Source organism: Anabas testudineus, chromosome 5 (genome assembly GCF_900324465.2).
Source record: "Anabas testudineus chromosome 5, fAnaTes1.2, whole genome shotgun sequence".
NCBI classification, from domain to species: domain Eukaryota; kingdom Metazoa; phylum Chordata; class Actinopteri; order Anabantiformes; family Anabantidae; genus Anabas; species Anabas testudineus.
In genome coordinates, this window is record NC_046614.1 from 11,007,200 (window position 1) to 11,022,051 (window position 14,852).

At 41.8% G+C, this 14,852-nt stretch overlaps 2 protein-coding genes across 6 annotated transcripts; one reads left to right on the top strand and one right to left on the bottom strand.

Annotated features, from left to right (window-relative positions):
* The first annotated feature begins 1,843 nt into the window (after positions 1 to 1,843).
* Positions 1,844 to 6,755, top strand: inpp1 (inositol polyphosphate-1-phosphatase). 3 transcript variants are annotated; one of them, XM_026347630.1, is made up of 6 exons: positions 1,844 to 2,065; positions 2,723 to 2,940; positions 3,022 to 3,082; positions 3,564 to 3,764; positions 3,866 to 4,040; positions 4,842 to 6,755. In XM_026347630.1, the coding sequence occupies exons 2-6, from the start codon at positions 2,737 to 2,739 to the stop codon at positions 5,338 to 5,340; spliced, it is 1,140 nt and encodes a 379-aa protein (XP_026203415.1). In that variant the 5' UTR covers positions 1,844 to 2,065; positions 2,723 to 2,736; the 3' UTR covers positions 5,341 to 6,755. The 3 variants fall into 3 exon arrangements, with proteins under 3 accessions (XP_026203415.1, XP_026203413.1, XP_026203412.1); XM_026347628.1 differs by having other exon boundaries at positions 1,846 to 2,065; positions 2,730 to 2,940; XM_026347627.1 differs by lacking the exon at positions 1,844 to 2,065 and having other exon boundaries at positions 2,072 to 2,940.
* On the bottom strand, positions 6,539 to 14,431 carry dnajc14 (DnaJ (Hsp40) homolog, subfamily C, member 14). Of its 3 annotated transcripts, none has more exons than XM_026347626.1 (7): positions 14,338 to 14,431; positions 11,732 to 13,132; positions 11,484 to 11,590; positions 11,132 to 11,251; positions 10,829 to 10,989; positions 10,587 to 10,689; positions 6,539 to 10,280 (listed from the first exon to the last, which is right to left on the bottom strand). In XM_026347626.1, the coding sequence occupies exons 2-7, from the start codon at positions 12,941 to 12,943 to the stop codon at positions 9,986 to 9,988; spliced, it is 1,998 nt and encodes a 665-aa protein (XP_026203411.1). In that variant the 5' UTR covers positions 12,944 to 13,132; positions 14,338 to 14,431; the 3' UTR covers positions 6,539 to 9,985. The 3 variants fall into 3 exon arrangements, with proteins under 3 accessions (XP_026203411.1, XP_026203409.1, XP_026203410.1); XM_026347624.1 differs by having other exon boundaries at positions 14,313 to 14,417; XM_026347625.1 differs by having other exon boundaries at positions 14,286 to 14,406.
* Positions 14,432 to 14,852: the final 421 nt, after the last annotated feature.

Below are 14,852 nucleotides of genomic sequence, written 5' to 3' on the forward strand. Positions count from 1 at the left end.
CATACAGTATGTGAGGAGCCGGCTCTCATCTGTGTGTGATGTCAAGTCCCAAAAACCACAAGGGTGGGTATTTATTGTCAGGAAATGTCCAACCCATTTGCCATATTCATGTCAAATTTAATAACTAGGTTAGTTACACCCCAGTAATCATATCTAGAGAATATCAGAGGGAAGAAATGCTCTGTAGAGCCCACTGTTATGTGGCATAGTTTACATTGAGAGAACATGCTTTTACAATAACTACATTTTTACTGTGGTGCCATTAATGTAAAGTGACAAGAAATAGTATGTGAACCTTTTGGAATTAATTTGTCATAAAATGTGATCTGATCTTCATCTAAGTCAAGAGTTTTAATAAATCTAATGTGCATAAAGTAATAACACACAAAAAATCGGATCTTTTATGTCTTTATTGAGAACAACCATAAAAACTAGTGATAGTGGAAAAAGTTAACATATGTAAGAATAACTACCTCCAAAAAGCTAATTGAATTAATTGAGTTGAACAACACATTTATTGAAAAATAAAATCCTCCTTTTAGAGTGACCAAGTCAGAGCCCAGACCTCAACCCAACAGAGATGCTATGGAACTACCTGAAGAGAGCCACACATATTAACCAGTAATTAATTGGAAGGGTTCACATACTTTTTCCACTATGATTGTTCTCAAAAGGTTCACATACTTTTTCCACTGTATCTCTATAACCTCACTAGGTAACATGCCTTGAGGTAATATAGGTGATGTGGCCTATCTGATGCAGGTCACTGTCTCTGGCGACTAGCATACTGTGACACAACATGTACAGTTTCTCTGTACCACTGAAAGGTATTAAAGTATTAAGTCAGATAATGTTATATTAATAGATATATCTGCATTTACTAGACTCTACTTGAAGAAGATTTTGATGGGATTTCTCCTTTACTTGAGTATTTTCATTTTCCACTATTTGTTTGATTTCACATCACTTCAGAAGCAAATATATACTTTTACTACACTACTTTTATTTGATGCTTTTATTAAGTTACCTTTTTAGAATCTGATTATAATGTGAAATACAGTTTTACAGTAATTCTACAGTTATTGAATTCAAAAGTATGTTATCATCATCAAACTGTCACATAAAGTTGTTAAAACAAGCTCCAACACTAAATTGATGAACACACTAATGCCTCAGTTAATCCAATAGGATAATACCGCGGCGCCACTTCCTGTTGTCCACTCCTTGTAAAACGAACCGTGGGTTCGCTGAACCTTGTGCCTGTCATCCTAGATGTGAGAGATGGACGTACAGCCCCGCCCATCCCCCCTACGTCAACTGATCAGCCCCGCCCACACTCATGCTACGTTCACACCTATGGGGAATTTCAGTTGCGCGTCAATACCCAGTGTATTTTATTCTAGTTGCAGGCATTTTGCCAAATCAACATGGGAAAGCAGCAGGAAAAGCGAACACTGTTCTGTCCTTTTCCATGTTACGATGTGAACCACGCACATCTCCTCGCAAACCAGCTTAGCGAGCACTGGTTTATTTACCTTATAATAACATATGCACTTCTGCTTTTGACACTATAAAAAAAGACGGATGGTAATAAAAAGTAAATAGTTCTCCCACTAGTTTTGAGAGAAATGATTTGGACTGATAATATTCTTATTAAAAACCACTATGGATGATGTTGACTCAGGGAGGAGGTTTGAAACCTTTTTACCGCTGACTGTAGTAAAACACATTTATTTAGCTACTGTGCTTATGGTGTAATATTTGAACTCAGTGTAGTCGACTGACTGACTGACTGAGTCCTCGGTTTCCTGCTGAGCAAGCAGCGGGGCCCTGTCTCTACATGAAGCGTGGGCCGGGTCCGTCCAGCTCCGCCTCTCCCCCTACCCGCAGCCATCAACCCGTCGGACAGGCTGCCCTTCCTTTCTACGGAAAACACTCCCTAACGTGTTGAAACCGCAGGAGACGGACTGCAGCGTCAATCAGGAGCTCTAACGCCGCTCTTCACCGAAGCGGTGCTCCCGGCCTGCTGCGTGTCCTCCGGTCGCTCGCTGTGACTCTGGGTTTGGTGAGTCTGAGTGCTTTCATTGTAGGACAGGGGAGCGTGTCCCCCTGTGCTGATTAAATGCTTTTGCTGCGTTACCTAACTCAGCTAAACCCCCTTCGCTCCTTGTCGGATATGAGAGACAGTGACTGGCTGCTTGACATCGTCCGGTGGAGCCCTCAGGTACCGTCGGTCCCCTGCAGCTCTTCGTGCCTGCTGCTGCTTCTCTACTTCATGTTCTCACGGGAGCTGAGATTGACTCCAGCACCACACGACCCTCAGCGGGGGAAAAACAGCTTAAGACGATGGATGCGTGGATGAAGTCGTCGTGTGATGCGCAGTTTTGTCATTAGGCTTTTGGTTTAATTATTCAGACACTGATGTTTGTCAAGTGTTTTGAGAGAGGATCAGGAGCTGCACAATTCATGAGGCATTTGAATGCAGCACAGGCTGTGGTGCTCACATGCAAAGACCTAAAACCACATCCTTCCCTAGCACCCATATGTCTTTTTTTTTTTTTTTTTTCCTTTTCAGAAATGCCCTGTTTCCATTTTGAGGCTATAATTAGCTCAGTGTGTGTGAGTGTGACCTGCCTCATCTCTCTTTGTCTCTCACTCACACACACACACACACACACACACACACTTTCCATCCCCGTGTTGACTAAATCTTTTCTACCGGTTCTCAGTTTAGGCATGGCTGATCTGCTCAGGTTGCTGCTGCAGGTGGCTGAGAAAGCAGCAAACGTGGCCCGGGTCTGCAGACAGGAGGCTCCCCTCTTTCAGCTGCTTGTGCAAGAGAAGACCGGAGATGACAAGAACAAGAAGTTTGTGCAGGACTTCAAGACGCTCGCGGACGTAGTGATCCAAGAGATGATCCAAAACGACATTGGTGCTCAGGTAGGAGAAGTCAGTGTGACTTGTGGATTGTTTTTGGATTGTGTTGCCTTTTAATTACAGCGTGTTTCTTCTTTTGTGCAGTTCCCCGAAATGGTTGGCTTCATTCACGGAGAGGAGTCTAACAAGTTTGAAAATGGACTTGGTAAAGACTTAATGTTAAACAATGTTAATGTGAATCATTCATCTATCACTCAATTGTTGTTCCTCCCAACGCTCACACTGAGATTCGCATTTTGAGCAGTTTATCAACTTTAATTTATCTTTTGATCTTTACTACGTATAAAGAGCCTCCAGGATTCCCAGAGTCCAGAATAAAGATCAGTTTTAATAGAAAAGTGGAGGAGAACTGGTTGTTTTCTTTCAGTGAGTTAGTAGTAGCTGCATAACTAATAGTAGTAATCAATCCTTCTCCACAGGCTATGAGTACTAAAAATACACTTGACCTAATGAACTAGTACTTGTGGTTCACTGTGAATACTTCAAAATAATCACAACATAAAAGCAGCACGTCAGCGTGTCACTGTGCAAATATTCGAGCATGCTGCTCTTTGCACTGTGTAAATATTTAAAGTCATTTGGCGTGAAGTAATCAAATGATGTTCACTGACTCTGTGTGACACCAGGAGAGAGCGTGACCGTCACTGTGTGCTCTACGGAGGAGGAGACTGCGGCGCTGCTGGCCACGGTGCTGGACAGCAACCACACGGCAGCGACTCTGCTCGCTCGAGCCATCCACCAAAACCCAGCGACCATCGACGCCAGCACAGACAGTCTGACGGTGTCGCTCAGCCCCTCTGATCTCGGCATCTGGATTGACCCAATAGGTGAAAGACTTTTTTTTTTTTTTTTCCTCTCTGCTTCTGTAAATTGATCCAGAAGCTGAAGCAGAGCTGAACTGTTTGTCTCTGTTGTTTTTAATCAAAAGATGCCACCAGCCAGTACATAGAGGGGAGAGAGGAAGTGCTGGAGGAGGGCACCCTGTGTCCGTCAGGTCTGCACTGTGCACTGGTTCTGATCGGGGTTTACCTCCGGAGCACAGGCGAGCCTGTCATGGGCGTCATCAACCAGCCGTTCAACTACAAAGATCCAGCAAGTGGAGGGTAAGTGAACACTCCCAGGACTCCGTGCCAGCTGTTGAGCTTGAGGGTGGAAATAAGCTGTGTGGAAACTAGAAGTACAGGAAGCATCGCATGGATAGAGGATAGAAAGAGCTGACAATGGTCAGGACAATGATCTAAATCAAATTGTTGTATTATTATTAATATTTTTAGTTAATGAATTAATTTTGGATTCAAAACATTGTCTTTTAATTTAGCTTTTGTCCTTGGGACTATTAACATTGTAGAAGTTGTTTTTAGTCCTATTTTCTTTCTCTTCTTCTTTCTGTCTTTTGTGTATCTCTACTGCACGTACCGTTCACCTTCTCTGTTTATCGCTGCATCTCTGTCTCAGCCTCACACAGCCAGAACTCATCTTCCAGGCTCAATCTGGTAAACTTTAAGTGAGACACGCTCAGTGATGAGCCTGAACAGATACCCTGCATATCAGGTCCAACAATGGACTGTGGGGACTGTTAAGATCAGTGGTGGCCAATTATGGTCCTTAAGGGCCACAGCCTTGCTTCTTTTGTTTTTTTTAAGCTATCCCTGTCCTACCCACTGCTGATGACATGGATCAGATGTGTTCAGTTACTCAGACATTGCATGTTCTTGAGTGGTTGTGAAAACAAGCAGGGCTTTAGTCTTGGTTTAGACGACTGACTGCTGCAGTCCTGCAGTCAGGTTCAATGTTGGAATGAACTGTCAGCCATCTTTGGTATGAATCTGCGTACTGAAGGTGTTTGTGTGTGTTATCTACTATGTAACCGTGAAGTAAAGTATTCTCACTGTTCCTGTTCGCAGCTGGAAGGGGAAACATTTCTGGGGTGTGTCCTATGGCGACGTCAATATCTGCTCACTGTCCCGGCCCAAAGATGCATCTGACAGGGGACAAAGTCTCTCTGTGGTGCTGAGCTCCAGTGAGAAACAGGTGGTAAAGGACACCCTGATCTCACTGTGCAGCCCCAACAAGGTGATATATGCCTCTGGAGCCGGCTACAAGATCCTGTGCGTCATTCAGGGCCTGGCAGACGTGTACGTCGTCTCTGAAGGCAGCACCTTTAAATGGGACTCCTGCGCCCCTCACGTCCTGCTCAAAGCCCTCGGAGGAGGATTGGTGGACCTGAATAAGAGCCTCCAGTCCAACAGTGATGCACAGGACCACAAAACAGAACTGACCTATCACCAGGCTATTGCCGGGTGCAAGGGAGCAAACTGCTGGGCTAATGATGGAGGCCTGGTGGCTTATCGAGACCATTCTCAGCTGAGTCGCATCATCAGGGCTCTGAAAGGGAAGCTGTAGTTAAAAGCACAGCCTGAAGACGTTTTTGTTGCAGTTATAATTATATCCATGTTTTCTATAACGGAGGAAAGAAAGTTTGAGCCATGGGATGAAATATTTTACTCATAAATAATCAAGTTTTATTTTTAACCAGATGCATATCCAAGCATTTATTTTACAGGGTGAACTCGGGTGTGAGCTAAATAGTATTTTTATTTTTAACACTTTAACGTTTATTCTTTATCAGAGGTTTAAATACTGGGGCTAAGTGTGATGGTTGGTTAGGTATCAAGATTTAGGTTGGATAAAAAAATGTTCAGAAAATAAGGATCTTTTTTAAGGCTCTGAAATATGTTCTTTTATCAATATACGAGGAGAGCCGTGCTTCTTTTGTGTGTAAAAGCCACGTAGGAAAAGAAATAGTTTGTCTTTCCAGCACTTTCATTATGAAATTATTATTATTAGCTTAAAGTAAAAGTTACTGGGGTTATGGCAAAACACGTTTGGGAACCACTGAGCTGTGTTTTTCCAGGTGGGTGCCACCTCTTAGCAGCTACAACAAACTATCTATGAATTTTCTTAACCTAATAAGCATTTATTAAACATTTCTATGTTTTGTAACCGCTTGTCTCTGCGTTACACGAAGAGACGTTATCAGAGTTACGATGAACTAGTGCTCACTGCCGGACAGCTGAGGAACGCTTCACTGCCAGAGGAATCACTGAGTCAGACTGATCTGAGGAGGTTTTCTCGGATTTGAAGGAAAAACACTGTTAAGAAGCATGATATTAGAATTTTTTCCACCCTGTCGAAGCTGCAAAAGGCTTCAATAAGTCAAGTAAATTGGGATTAAAATCAAGCAGCGTGCCAGAATCTGAACCCCTCAGAAACAACTCCTTGTAAGGAGCAGAGGGATGCACAGGTCCTGCCCTCTCCCCACAGCCACAGCACATTAGTTAATAAAGTCAAAGAATGAAAAAAGCCATATGAGGTAAAACAGTGACACAGGGGGCCCTTTTCAATGTGGGTTTACATTAAAATGAAATATTGAGCCAATTTGAAGGAAGGGACCTATGCAGGCTGCTCCAGGGGAGATTCTTATCAAGATGTATGTAATGTACACATGTAACTTTGATTTATTTGTCACTGTATATAGATGAATATGATGTGTTAACTTTGATATGCATTGTTAAGTAACTGACAAATCGTTTGCACAGAATGAACATTGTGCAGATAGGAAATCACCTTTTATTTTGAAAACCAGATAAAGCGGGGGAACGAAACCCAACAGTGATATTCTTAAACTGTTTGCCAGCCAGGGAACTCGCCTCTTAATTCCCTACAAAAAAACCCTGATGATTGTCAGATATTTTTTGCAATACTTCTGCATATTCTGGTAAAAACTTGGAAAGAAAGAAAAGAAGAAAAAACAAAGAGTGTTGCCTCTTTCTTCTGAACTGCTACTTTTAACATACAGCACTTTGCATCCTCAAGTAAAAACAACATGTTCCTGCTGAACGTGGATCCAGCTTCCCAGACAGAGACTGAAAACATATTTGACTGTATGTTCTGATATAGATTTTTTGAAAATAAGGACGAAAACTTACAGGTTTTTACCTGGATGAGCATGTAACACCAAAAAAACTAAAAACTGCATTCTCTTGAAAAAATCTTAAAAAACGTGTTGATTATCACACGGAAACAATCTGAATTTAACCCTGACGTCTTTAAAAATCAAATATCCCCATGTTTTTGACTTAAATTTTCCTTTAACTAATTTGTTTTTTTTTTAACTAGAAGACACTAAATCCAGGACTATTTTAATCTCTTTAAATCTGTGAGAGACGCTTTGACTTTAACGATTAACAAAAAAAGAGAAGGAGCATTTTAGATCACAATAGCAATTCAATCTATGTCTGGGAAACTGGTCAAATATATGAGAGGAAAACAAGACGCAAGGGGGAACATGGCAAACTTAACATCCTGCTTCAGTGAACTCAATATTAATAACAAGTGACCATCTTTTGGAGCGAACACACAAAGCGACTTTATGCTCAACAAGGTCATAAAAAATAGTTTGGGTACTTGGGGTTTCTCCAGATTGGTAACTGGAGTGGTTGGTTGTGCAACTCAAATGTTGCCTTTCAAAAAATGAAATAATAAAAAATCTCTCACTCATTTAACATTTAAATTCTACCAAAAAAAATTTTAATTTGCAAATGAGCTGTTAGCTTAGCGAGCTACACCTCCTACTCAGCTGCAGCTGGAGGAGTCTCAGATGACTGTTTAAAAACCCTCTGATGTTGTTGCAGGGGTGGGTGTGCAAATTAACACAAAGGAAAAAAAAAACACAATGAACATGGTAATTCTTCTCATCATCTGTCGATATAAAAAATAGCCTTTATCAAATGCCTTATATTAATACAGTCTCATAATCTTCACAAATCAGATGTGCACAACAACGAACCTGTGGTGAAAATTAAAGTGTAATTTTTATGAAAAAACTACTTAAAAAAACACAACCCAAAATATAAAGAGCGACTGGTTTTGAGTTCATGTTGTTACATACAGGAAGATGACAAATAAATCAGTTGTTTAGATTTGAACTTCCAGCTGGAAGTTTGAACCTGTGTTCATCAAAGCACTAGCAGACACAAGGCCAGACCAGTGAAGAGCCAGGAGCTGCAGAGATTACAGAAAGATGGAAACAAATCAAGGTTTTACTTTGTCGTAGTTAGATGTTGAGTGTTAATTTTGTACGTCTGCTTTTTTATGTTTTGTTAAGTTTTTTTCCCTGACTTGTTCTGGGCTGGATGACGTTCATGACAGATCACTGATGGAGATGTTTTAGCATAATAAGCTCCAAAACATCACAGCTGGCATTAAATGGCACTTAACAAGAAGAGGGGACTTGATGAATGGTGTAAAAACTTAAGACAACAGAACAGTTAATTATGTCAGTAATGATCTGTGAAAAGCATAAATCTATGCAGCATGAAATGTTTTTAAACTACTGCCTTTGTCATCATACTGCAGAGCTAGTAATGATGACCGTAAATAAGAAAAAGTAAAAGAAGAAAATAAGAAGAATTTCTGATTCTTCTTATTTCTGTTCGGTCACTAATTAAGACGCAGGTGATTGTACTTTGTGATATTGTTACAGTCGACTGGGACAAATGTTTTCAACAGGCCTATGTCAAACAGAAGTCAATACTGTGGTTACACAGAGGATCTACAGGGGGCAGTGGTATTTTAACCGTATTGAGGGCACTTCATTAGGTACACCTGTACCCTGTTGAGGGTGGCCAACACATTAGAAACATCTCTTAACATAATGCACCGCCCACTATGAGCTCAAAAATAAACAGTTTCAGTTTCAAAACGGAGAAATTAGAATATGGTGAAGTTCATGACAGGTGTGCCGTATTACATTAGACTGTACAGGTGTAAAATGATCAGTGAGTGTGTGTCAACATTTCAAAATGTCAAGGTCCCAACTTTGAATCTGTGCTCTAGTTATATCCGTATCTGTGGCTGAAACAATACATAATAGGCAGAGTTTAGTTTTGTTTTAATCAGTATAGCTAAAAAAATAAAAAGGCGCATCTTGTCAGAAATCTGAAATCTAAGATGTTCAAATGATGCAACTTGATTTTGAGTGGTAGGCCTAAAGAGCATCCAAACATCCAGTGAGTGATCTGTCATGTGGGATGTGATTCTCTGGTAACTGACATACAAAGATCTTCAGTGCTTCTAGCATGAAATCTTCTAAACAAAGTGTTTGTGTGACTTTTTGTGGACAAATCTTGCTCAAGAATTAACTTGGAGAGAACCTTTTTAAACCAAATGTAGATAATTCATTATTCCTGTCTTTCAGTATGTACTGAAAGTGTTTTAACAGAAAAACTTCCTGTTTGTTTTGAACTTGTTGAAAATGTGCATGAATGCTTCCTGTCTCAGTTGGATTCTAGTGCAGGAGCATGACTGCATGTGACTAAGCAGTGCACAACAAAAGTCTTGCTGTCTGTATGCCTACTACCAGAGAACAACACAACACCCTGATTTAACTGTAAATAACAGCCACTCTCAGGTCAGCTCAGCAATACGAATGTAGCTACTGCACAAGTTTTCAAAATTTGCGGCTGTTTTTTTTTTTTTTTTAAAGTAGTTAAGATGTGTTTACTGATTTGGACCAATTCAGAACTTTATCAGTGTCAAATTACAGTGATCCAGTCTATATGATGGAACTCAATGTTTTAAACTAACCTGGTACAAAATGACAATAGTGAGATAACTGAGACATTAAAATTCAGGTGGATAAATCATGCATTGGCAGGAAATTACAAAAGTAAAATATTTCATTACAGCATCCTGGTACGGATTTCAATGCCAAGGCTACAGTCGTCTTAAAGACCAACACAAAATAAGGTGAAATGAGAGGTAAAGCACCATCGCTGCATCTCTTCAGCTCTCCTTCAATACTTGCATTCATTTCCCAGGCTCCTCTTTGTGAAGTCTCTCACTCCTCTGGCTGATCTGACCGCAGGTTTTCCCTCATTAATCTTCTACAGTTCAGACCTTGGCATGCCAACAGGTAGGTGAGAGACAAACATGGCCTTTAATTATTGTCCCTGTGTTGCTATGTCGTTACACTGAGGAGCCAACTTCACCTCTGGAAGGGCTTCCGGACCTTCTTCCTCCTCCTGGGGGGTTTGCCGCTTTCTGCCCATGTCTCGTTGGACTCTGGTCGATGACCCCCCGGCATGTAGAAACCTGTCTGGCCTGGTGGAGGAGAGTAAGGGGGTGCTGCAGCCCCAGGTGGTTGATGATGGGGTGGACCTGAGGGGAAGAAGCCCCCATTGGCAGCCATGTCACTGGGAGGTCCTCCTTTGAAGATGCGGTTGAAGAAGTCCTGCAGATCGGCAGGGTTGGTCGGACCTGTGGCCTGTTCTGAAGGTGTTCTGAAGGGACAAGGATTCACTGATTAAAAATGCAAACAGGCTTATCAGGATAATATCTAGTTAAGGGAAGGTCTGGCTTGCCTGCATTCCCGACTTATTCAGGTTGGCACATGAAAAAATTTGTTGTCAATCACATTTAACAACTTGTTGTTAAACAATAATGTTACAACACAGCCTCTGTCCCAACTTTTCTAAAACATGTCACATTAAATTCAAAATGGATGAAGCCATATATGAAGATAATGAATGATGCATTAGTGTCTCTGTCAATTTTAATTTCAACGTGTTTCACCTAAGAGGGCATACCTGTGTCGTGTAGCATTGCTGTTGTTCTTTGAACCAAAGGAGATGTGATAGGGCACACGGTGTGTGTCAGGAGAAATGCTTATTCTTTGGCAACCGGCCCACTCTGAAAAATGACAGCGTCACAACAGGTTACACAGAGAACAATACTTCAACTTGTGGAGGCATCAGCAAGGACTGATTACGGTGTACAGTGTATGTGCTCATGCAAATTACAGAATATGACAGTCTATTACAATGTTCACCTGTAATATCATAGACTTTGCCGTCCATACAGGCAAAGTATGTGATGCGTAGGCCCAACATGCTGGACTCAGCCCACAGGTCCCCCTCCTCAGCACTATGGCAACGGTTGCATTCAGCACAGAACCGGGCCTCAGCAGGTTCACGATCCATCTCAAACCGCCTGCACACACACGGTTCACATAGGCAACAAGACTGTGGTCAAAGTTTACTACACAAGACACGACTCCTCGAACTTCAAACTGAGAGGGGAGTTTCAGACACAGGTGCAGTTATGTGATGACAATGATTGTGTAACAACCTACTTGTGTTTTCCTTCACACTTGGTGCACATCATGGTGTTCATGGCTTCCTTCAGGTCATCCTGTAATTTAGTGAGGAACTCATTCATGGACTTTGAGAGCTCGGTTGCTGCCATTCGCTTCCTGTGTGGGAAGAAAACAGATTGATTGGTGCTGTGTTACAACATTGTAGAAATTCATACTATCAGTATTGTGCATTAATTCAAAGTGCAATGAAGAGCCTAATTAATTTGCTCAACAGAAGTAAATGTAGGAAGGATGAGAAAGATACAAGAAAACACGCTACTTAATACACTAAATGGTATTGAAGAAATTTGCTTTTGTCCTGTAACAATCCCTTTTTCTGTGCACTCACAATTCATACTCTCGTCGTGTCTCTGGGTTACTGACAATATCCCAGGCAGCCCTCAGCACTTTGAATGCCTCTCCAGCTCGTGGGTGTTTATTCTTGTCTGGATGGACCTGAAAGAGAAAGGACAGAGGAAAGGGTTGCATGAGTAAAGGAGGAAAAACTCAGCATCAGATACAATTTATTAGTCAATACTTCAGTCATTCAATAGTAGCATTTTAAATACACAGCGCTGTTCAGGGCAAGACACAGACCTGGACAGCCAGCTGTCTGTAGGCCTTCTTCAGCTCAGCCTCTGTGGCATGCACCTCCACACCAAGTACTGTAAAGGGGTCAAGTTCGTCCTCTGGTACCTCAGCCAAAGCTAAGAGTCTCTCCAGTTCCTGGCCCGGCTGGCCTTTGCCTGGTTTGCTAGGTGACTCGGGTGTAGATGGTGACACATGTCCAGCTCTCCTGAACCGGTTTCGAACTCTCTCAAGCAGGGACACCACGCCTTTCCAAAACTTTGACTCCTGAAAAGTTGTCCAGTAGCGTTTTCCTCTCTCTCCACCAAGTCGGACCAAAACACCCTTTGCCCACTGGGACCCAAGAATAACCAAAGCACAGAAAAGTCTGAAACAAGATAAGGCAGCTGTCTTTACCCACTTCACTGACCAAATAGTTTTATCCACAACGTCTGCTCCTGCAGATTTAGTCCATGTTAGAATCCGACTTGCATCAGCCTTCATTCCTGGTATGTCTGTGATCTTTTCAAGGAGCTGCTGGCCAAAGCTGTACAGTTTCACCCCTCCAGTCTCCACACCAACTCCACAATTGTGAGTTAATGTTACAATGATTTCAATCATCATGTGGACACAGGAGATGCACCAGAAGCTGAGAGACTCTGACATCATCTCCTTGAAAGCTAAAACGAGCTGTTTGCCTGTCCGCCTGCGGCTTCGGTTTTGCTGATGGTGGTGGTGGTTACGTCGGCGGGCCTGCTTGTGGCGGCCACCACTTGACATAACATTTCCTTTTTGTCCTGAGACAAAAGAACTGCTCTGCTCTGAAACTGAACCACTGCTCCTCAGTTTGCACCGCCTTCCACTTCCCATGTTCCTCCAACCAGATTCTCCATTCGCGTGCTGCTCTTTTGCAGCTTCATCTTCTTCTTGATTTATAACCTGCGAGTTCTCACCATCTGCAGTGCTGTCGTGCTCATAGCCATCTGAAGCCTCTTCAGTATCCTCTTTTGCCTCTGTAAAGCCACAATATTCTGCTTCACCAATTTCAGAGTCTTGTGGAGTGAATGGGTTTGAGGTGTCCTGAGACTTGAGATAGGCTAATGGGTCCTCCTGCTTGTAGGCATCAGTCTGTCTAGCCTCCCAATGACTAGGTGAGGGCACTGTGGTGGAATCGCCATCGGGGGTCTCCTCGTCAGTGTCGGTAAGACCATCCCTCTCCTTCTCAGCTGCTTTCTTCTCCATGTTCCTTACAACTGTTTGACTAAAGTAGTGTGACAGTGAAAACTCATGGAAAGTGGTCGAACATCTGTGGCAACATTTTCCCCAGACTCTCTAAAAAGTGAGACTGGGGGATCCAGAGGGTCAATCTCAGGTCCACCATATCAGCAGTTGTCAAAAGGTCACAGAGTCACATCATGCATTTACAGGTACCTGGAAATTAACAGATTGAAGTAGAAATTAGCTGCAAGAGATTGCCAACAGTAGTAATTAGTATTTTCTGGTTGTATTGAGACATTATAGAAAATGTTGGAAATCAACTAGCAGGCCAGTTTTATGGCAATACTTTAACTGTAATTAACCACTTCCTAGGTATTTCAGTCACTGGCACAAAATATAGACAATCATCTGATTATCTAATTTCAAAAAGAAAACATGTACAGTTATAGCGTACACCAACATCACAAGATACAAGTATGTACTTTATATATATATTGTATATATATATACACCATGTATTAATAACACAGGCAGGATTTGTGAGGGGAAAAGTAAATGTTGCAGCAAATACTAAGCTGATATTTTGCCACTACATTTTAGATTTTTCATTATCATTGTGACCATGTAAGGCTCCTCTTCACAAGTGAAACGTGAACAAAGGAAGAAAAGTAATGTCATTCGTTAACGATTAACTTACATGGCATGTGGCTACATGGCCTTATTTGACCAGCTGTTGTAAAAGTGACCATAAGTTAATTCAAATATTCAGGCTCGGTTTAACACGGACATGTGTAACAGTGCATTGCAGGTTGAAATCATTACACTGGTCTTTTGTTTGCTAGTTCAGTTAGCCAAAGAGTATAGGGTATCTAAAAACGTGCTACAGACCTTTAGGACAAGATAAAAAAGCAAAAAAGCTGTCATGCGGAAACGGTCAGTCCTGTGTTATAGACTGGGTGTCTGATAAATCTCAAGTTAATTATCATCTAATAACAACAACAGATGTTAAAAAGGCGGCTAATGTTAGCAGACAGCCAGGCTGTTAGCATGAAGAAGCAGCCAACAGGATGACAGACAAGCACTACAGGGGCTAAAATTAGCATGCCTCTGGCTGGCTAAGCTGACAGTGTTTCCACTGAATATGGTCTCAAACGAAGATAACCCGACAGCTCAGCGGCTCAACTTTAACGCCTTTAGCTAGCAAACAGTCAACGGAGCTGCTAACTGCTAGCTAATAACAGTAAAACGAGCTGGACTAGCTAATATTAACGCCTGTTTCCCCTTCCTGTCAGCTGGACGACTAACCTAAGGCATGATTTGGGCACCGGGCGAGTGCAGTAAGTAAGAAAACTGTTTTGCATCTTACATTTAAACACACCAGATAGATATATACCTCTGAGATGAGTGTGTAACTTAACCTTGTTTGTTAACAGACAGCCAAGTGCCCCTGTTGTTTTTTATAGCCACTTCTTCTTCTCCTGCTCTTTTTCTACTTTTTCCATTTGATTCCTCCTCCCGCTTCTTCTTCTTCGATCATTTCTGTCGGCAAATAACAGAAGGGCACCACACCGCCACCTATTGTTTTTGAGATAATGTTCATGGATTAATTTCCCTTAGTAAAGTACAGTTACAACCTTTGATTTTCTTATTTTAGTCTGACCACATTAGCTTAAAACACACAGACACCACAACCTATTCCTTTTTCACAGTTTATGAGATAACTGGCCCCTGAACTAGGATATGCATAAGGCCTCCCAAACCTCTTAAACAAGAGGAAGGCACTTATTTTGTTGTTGTTTTGCATTTCTGTGTGGTCATTTTGTCTATGTGGTCATTTTACATTTATTTTTACTTTTAGTCAATTGGCTGATGCTTTAATCCAAGGCAACTTACACGTGAGGTACGAGGCATAAAAACATCTACAATATGTTCG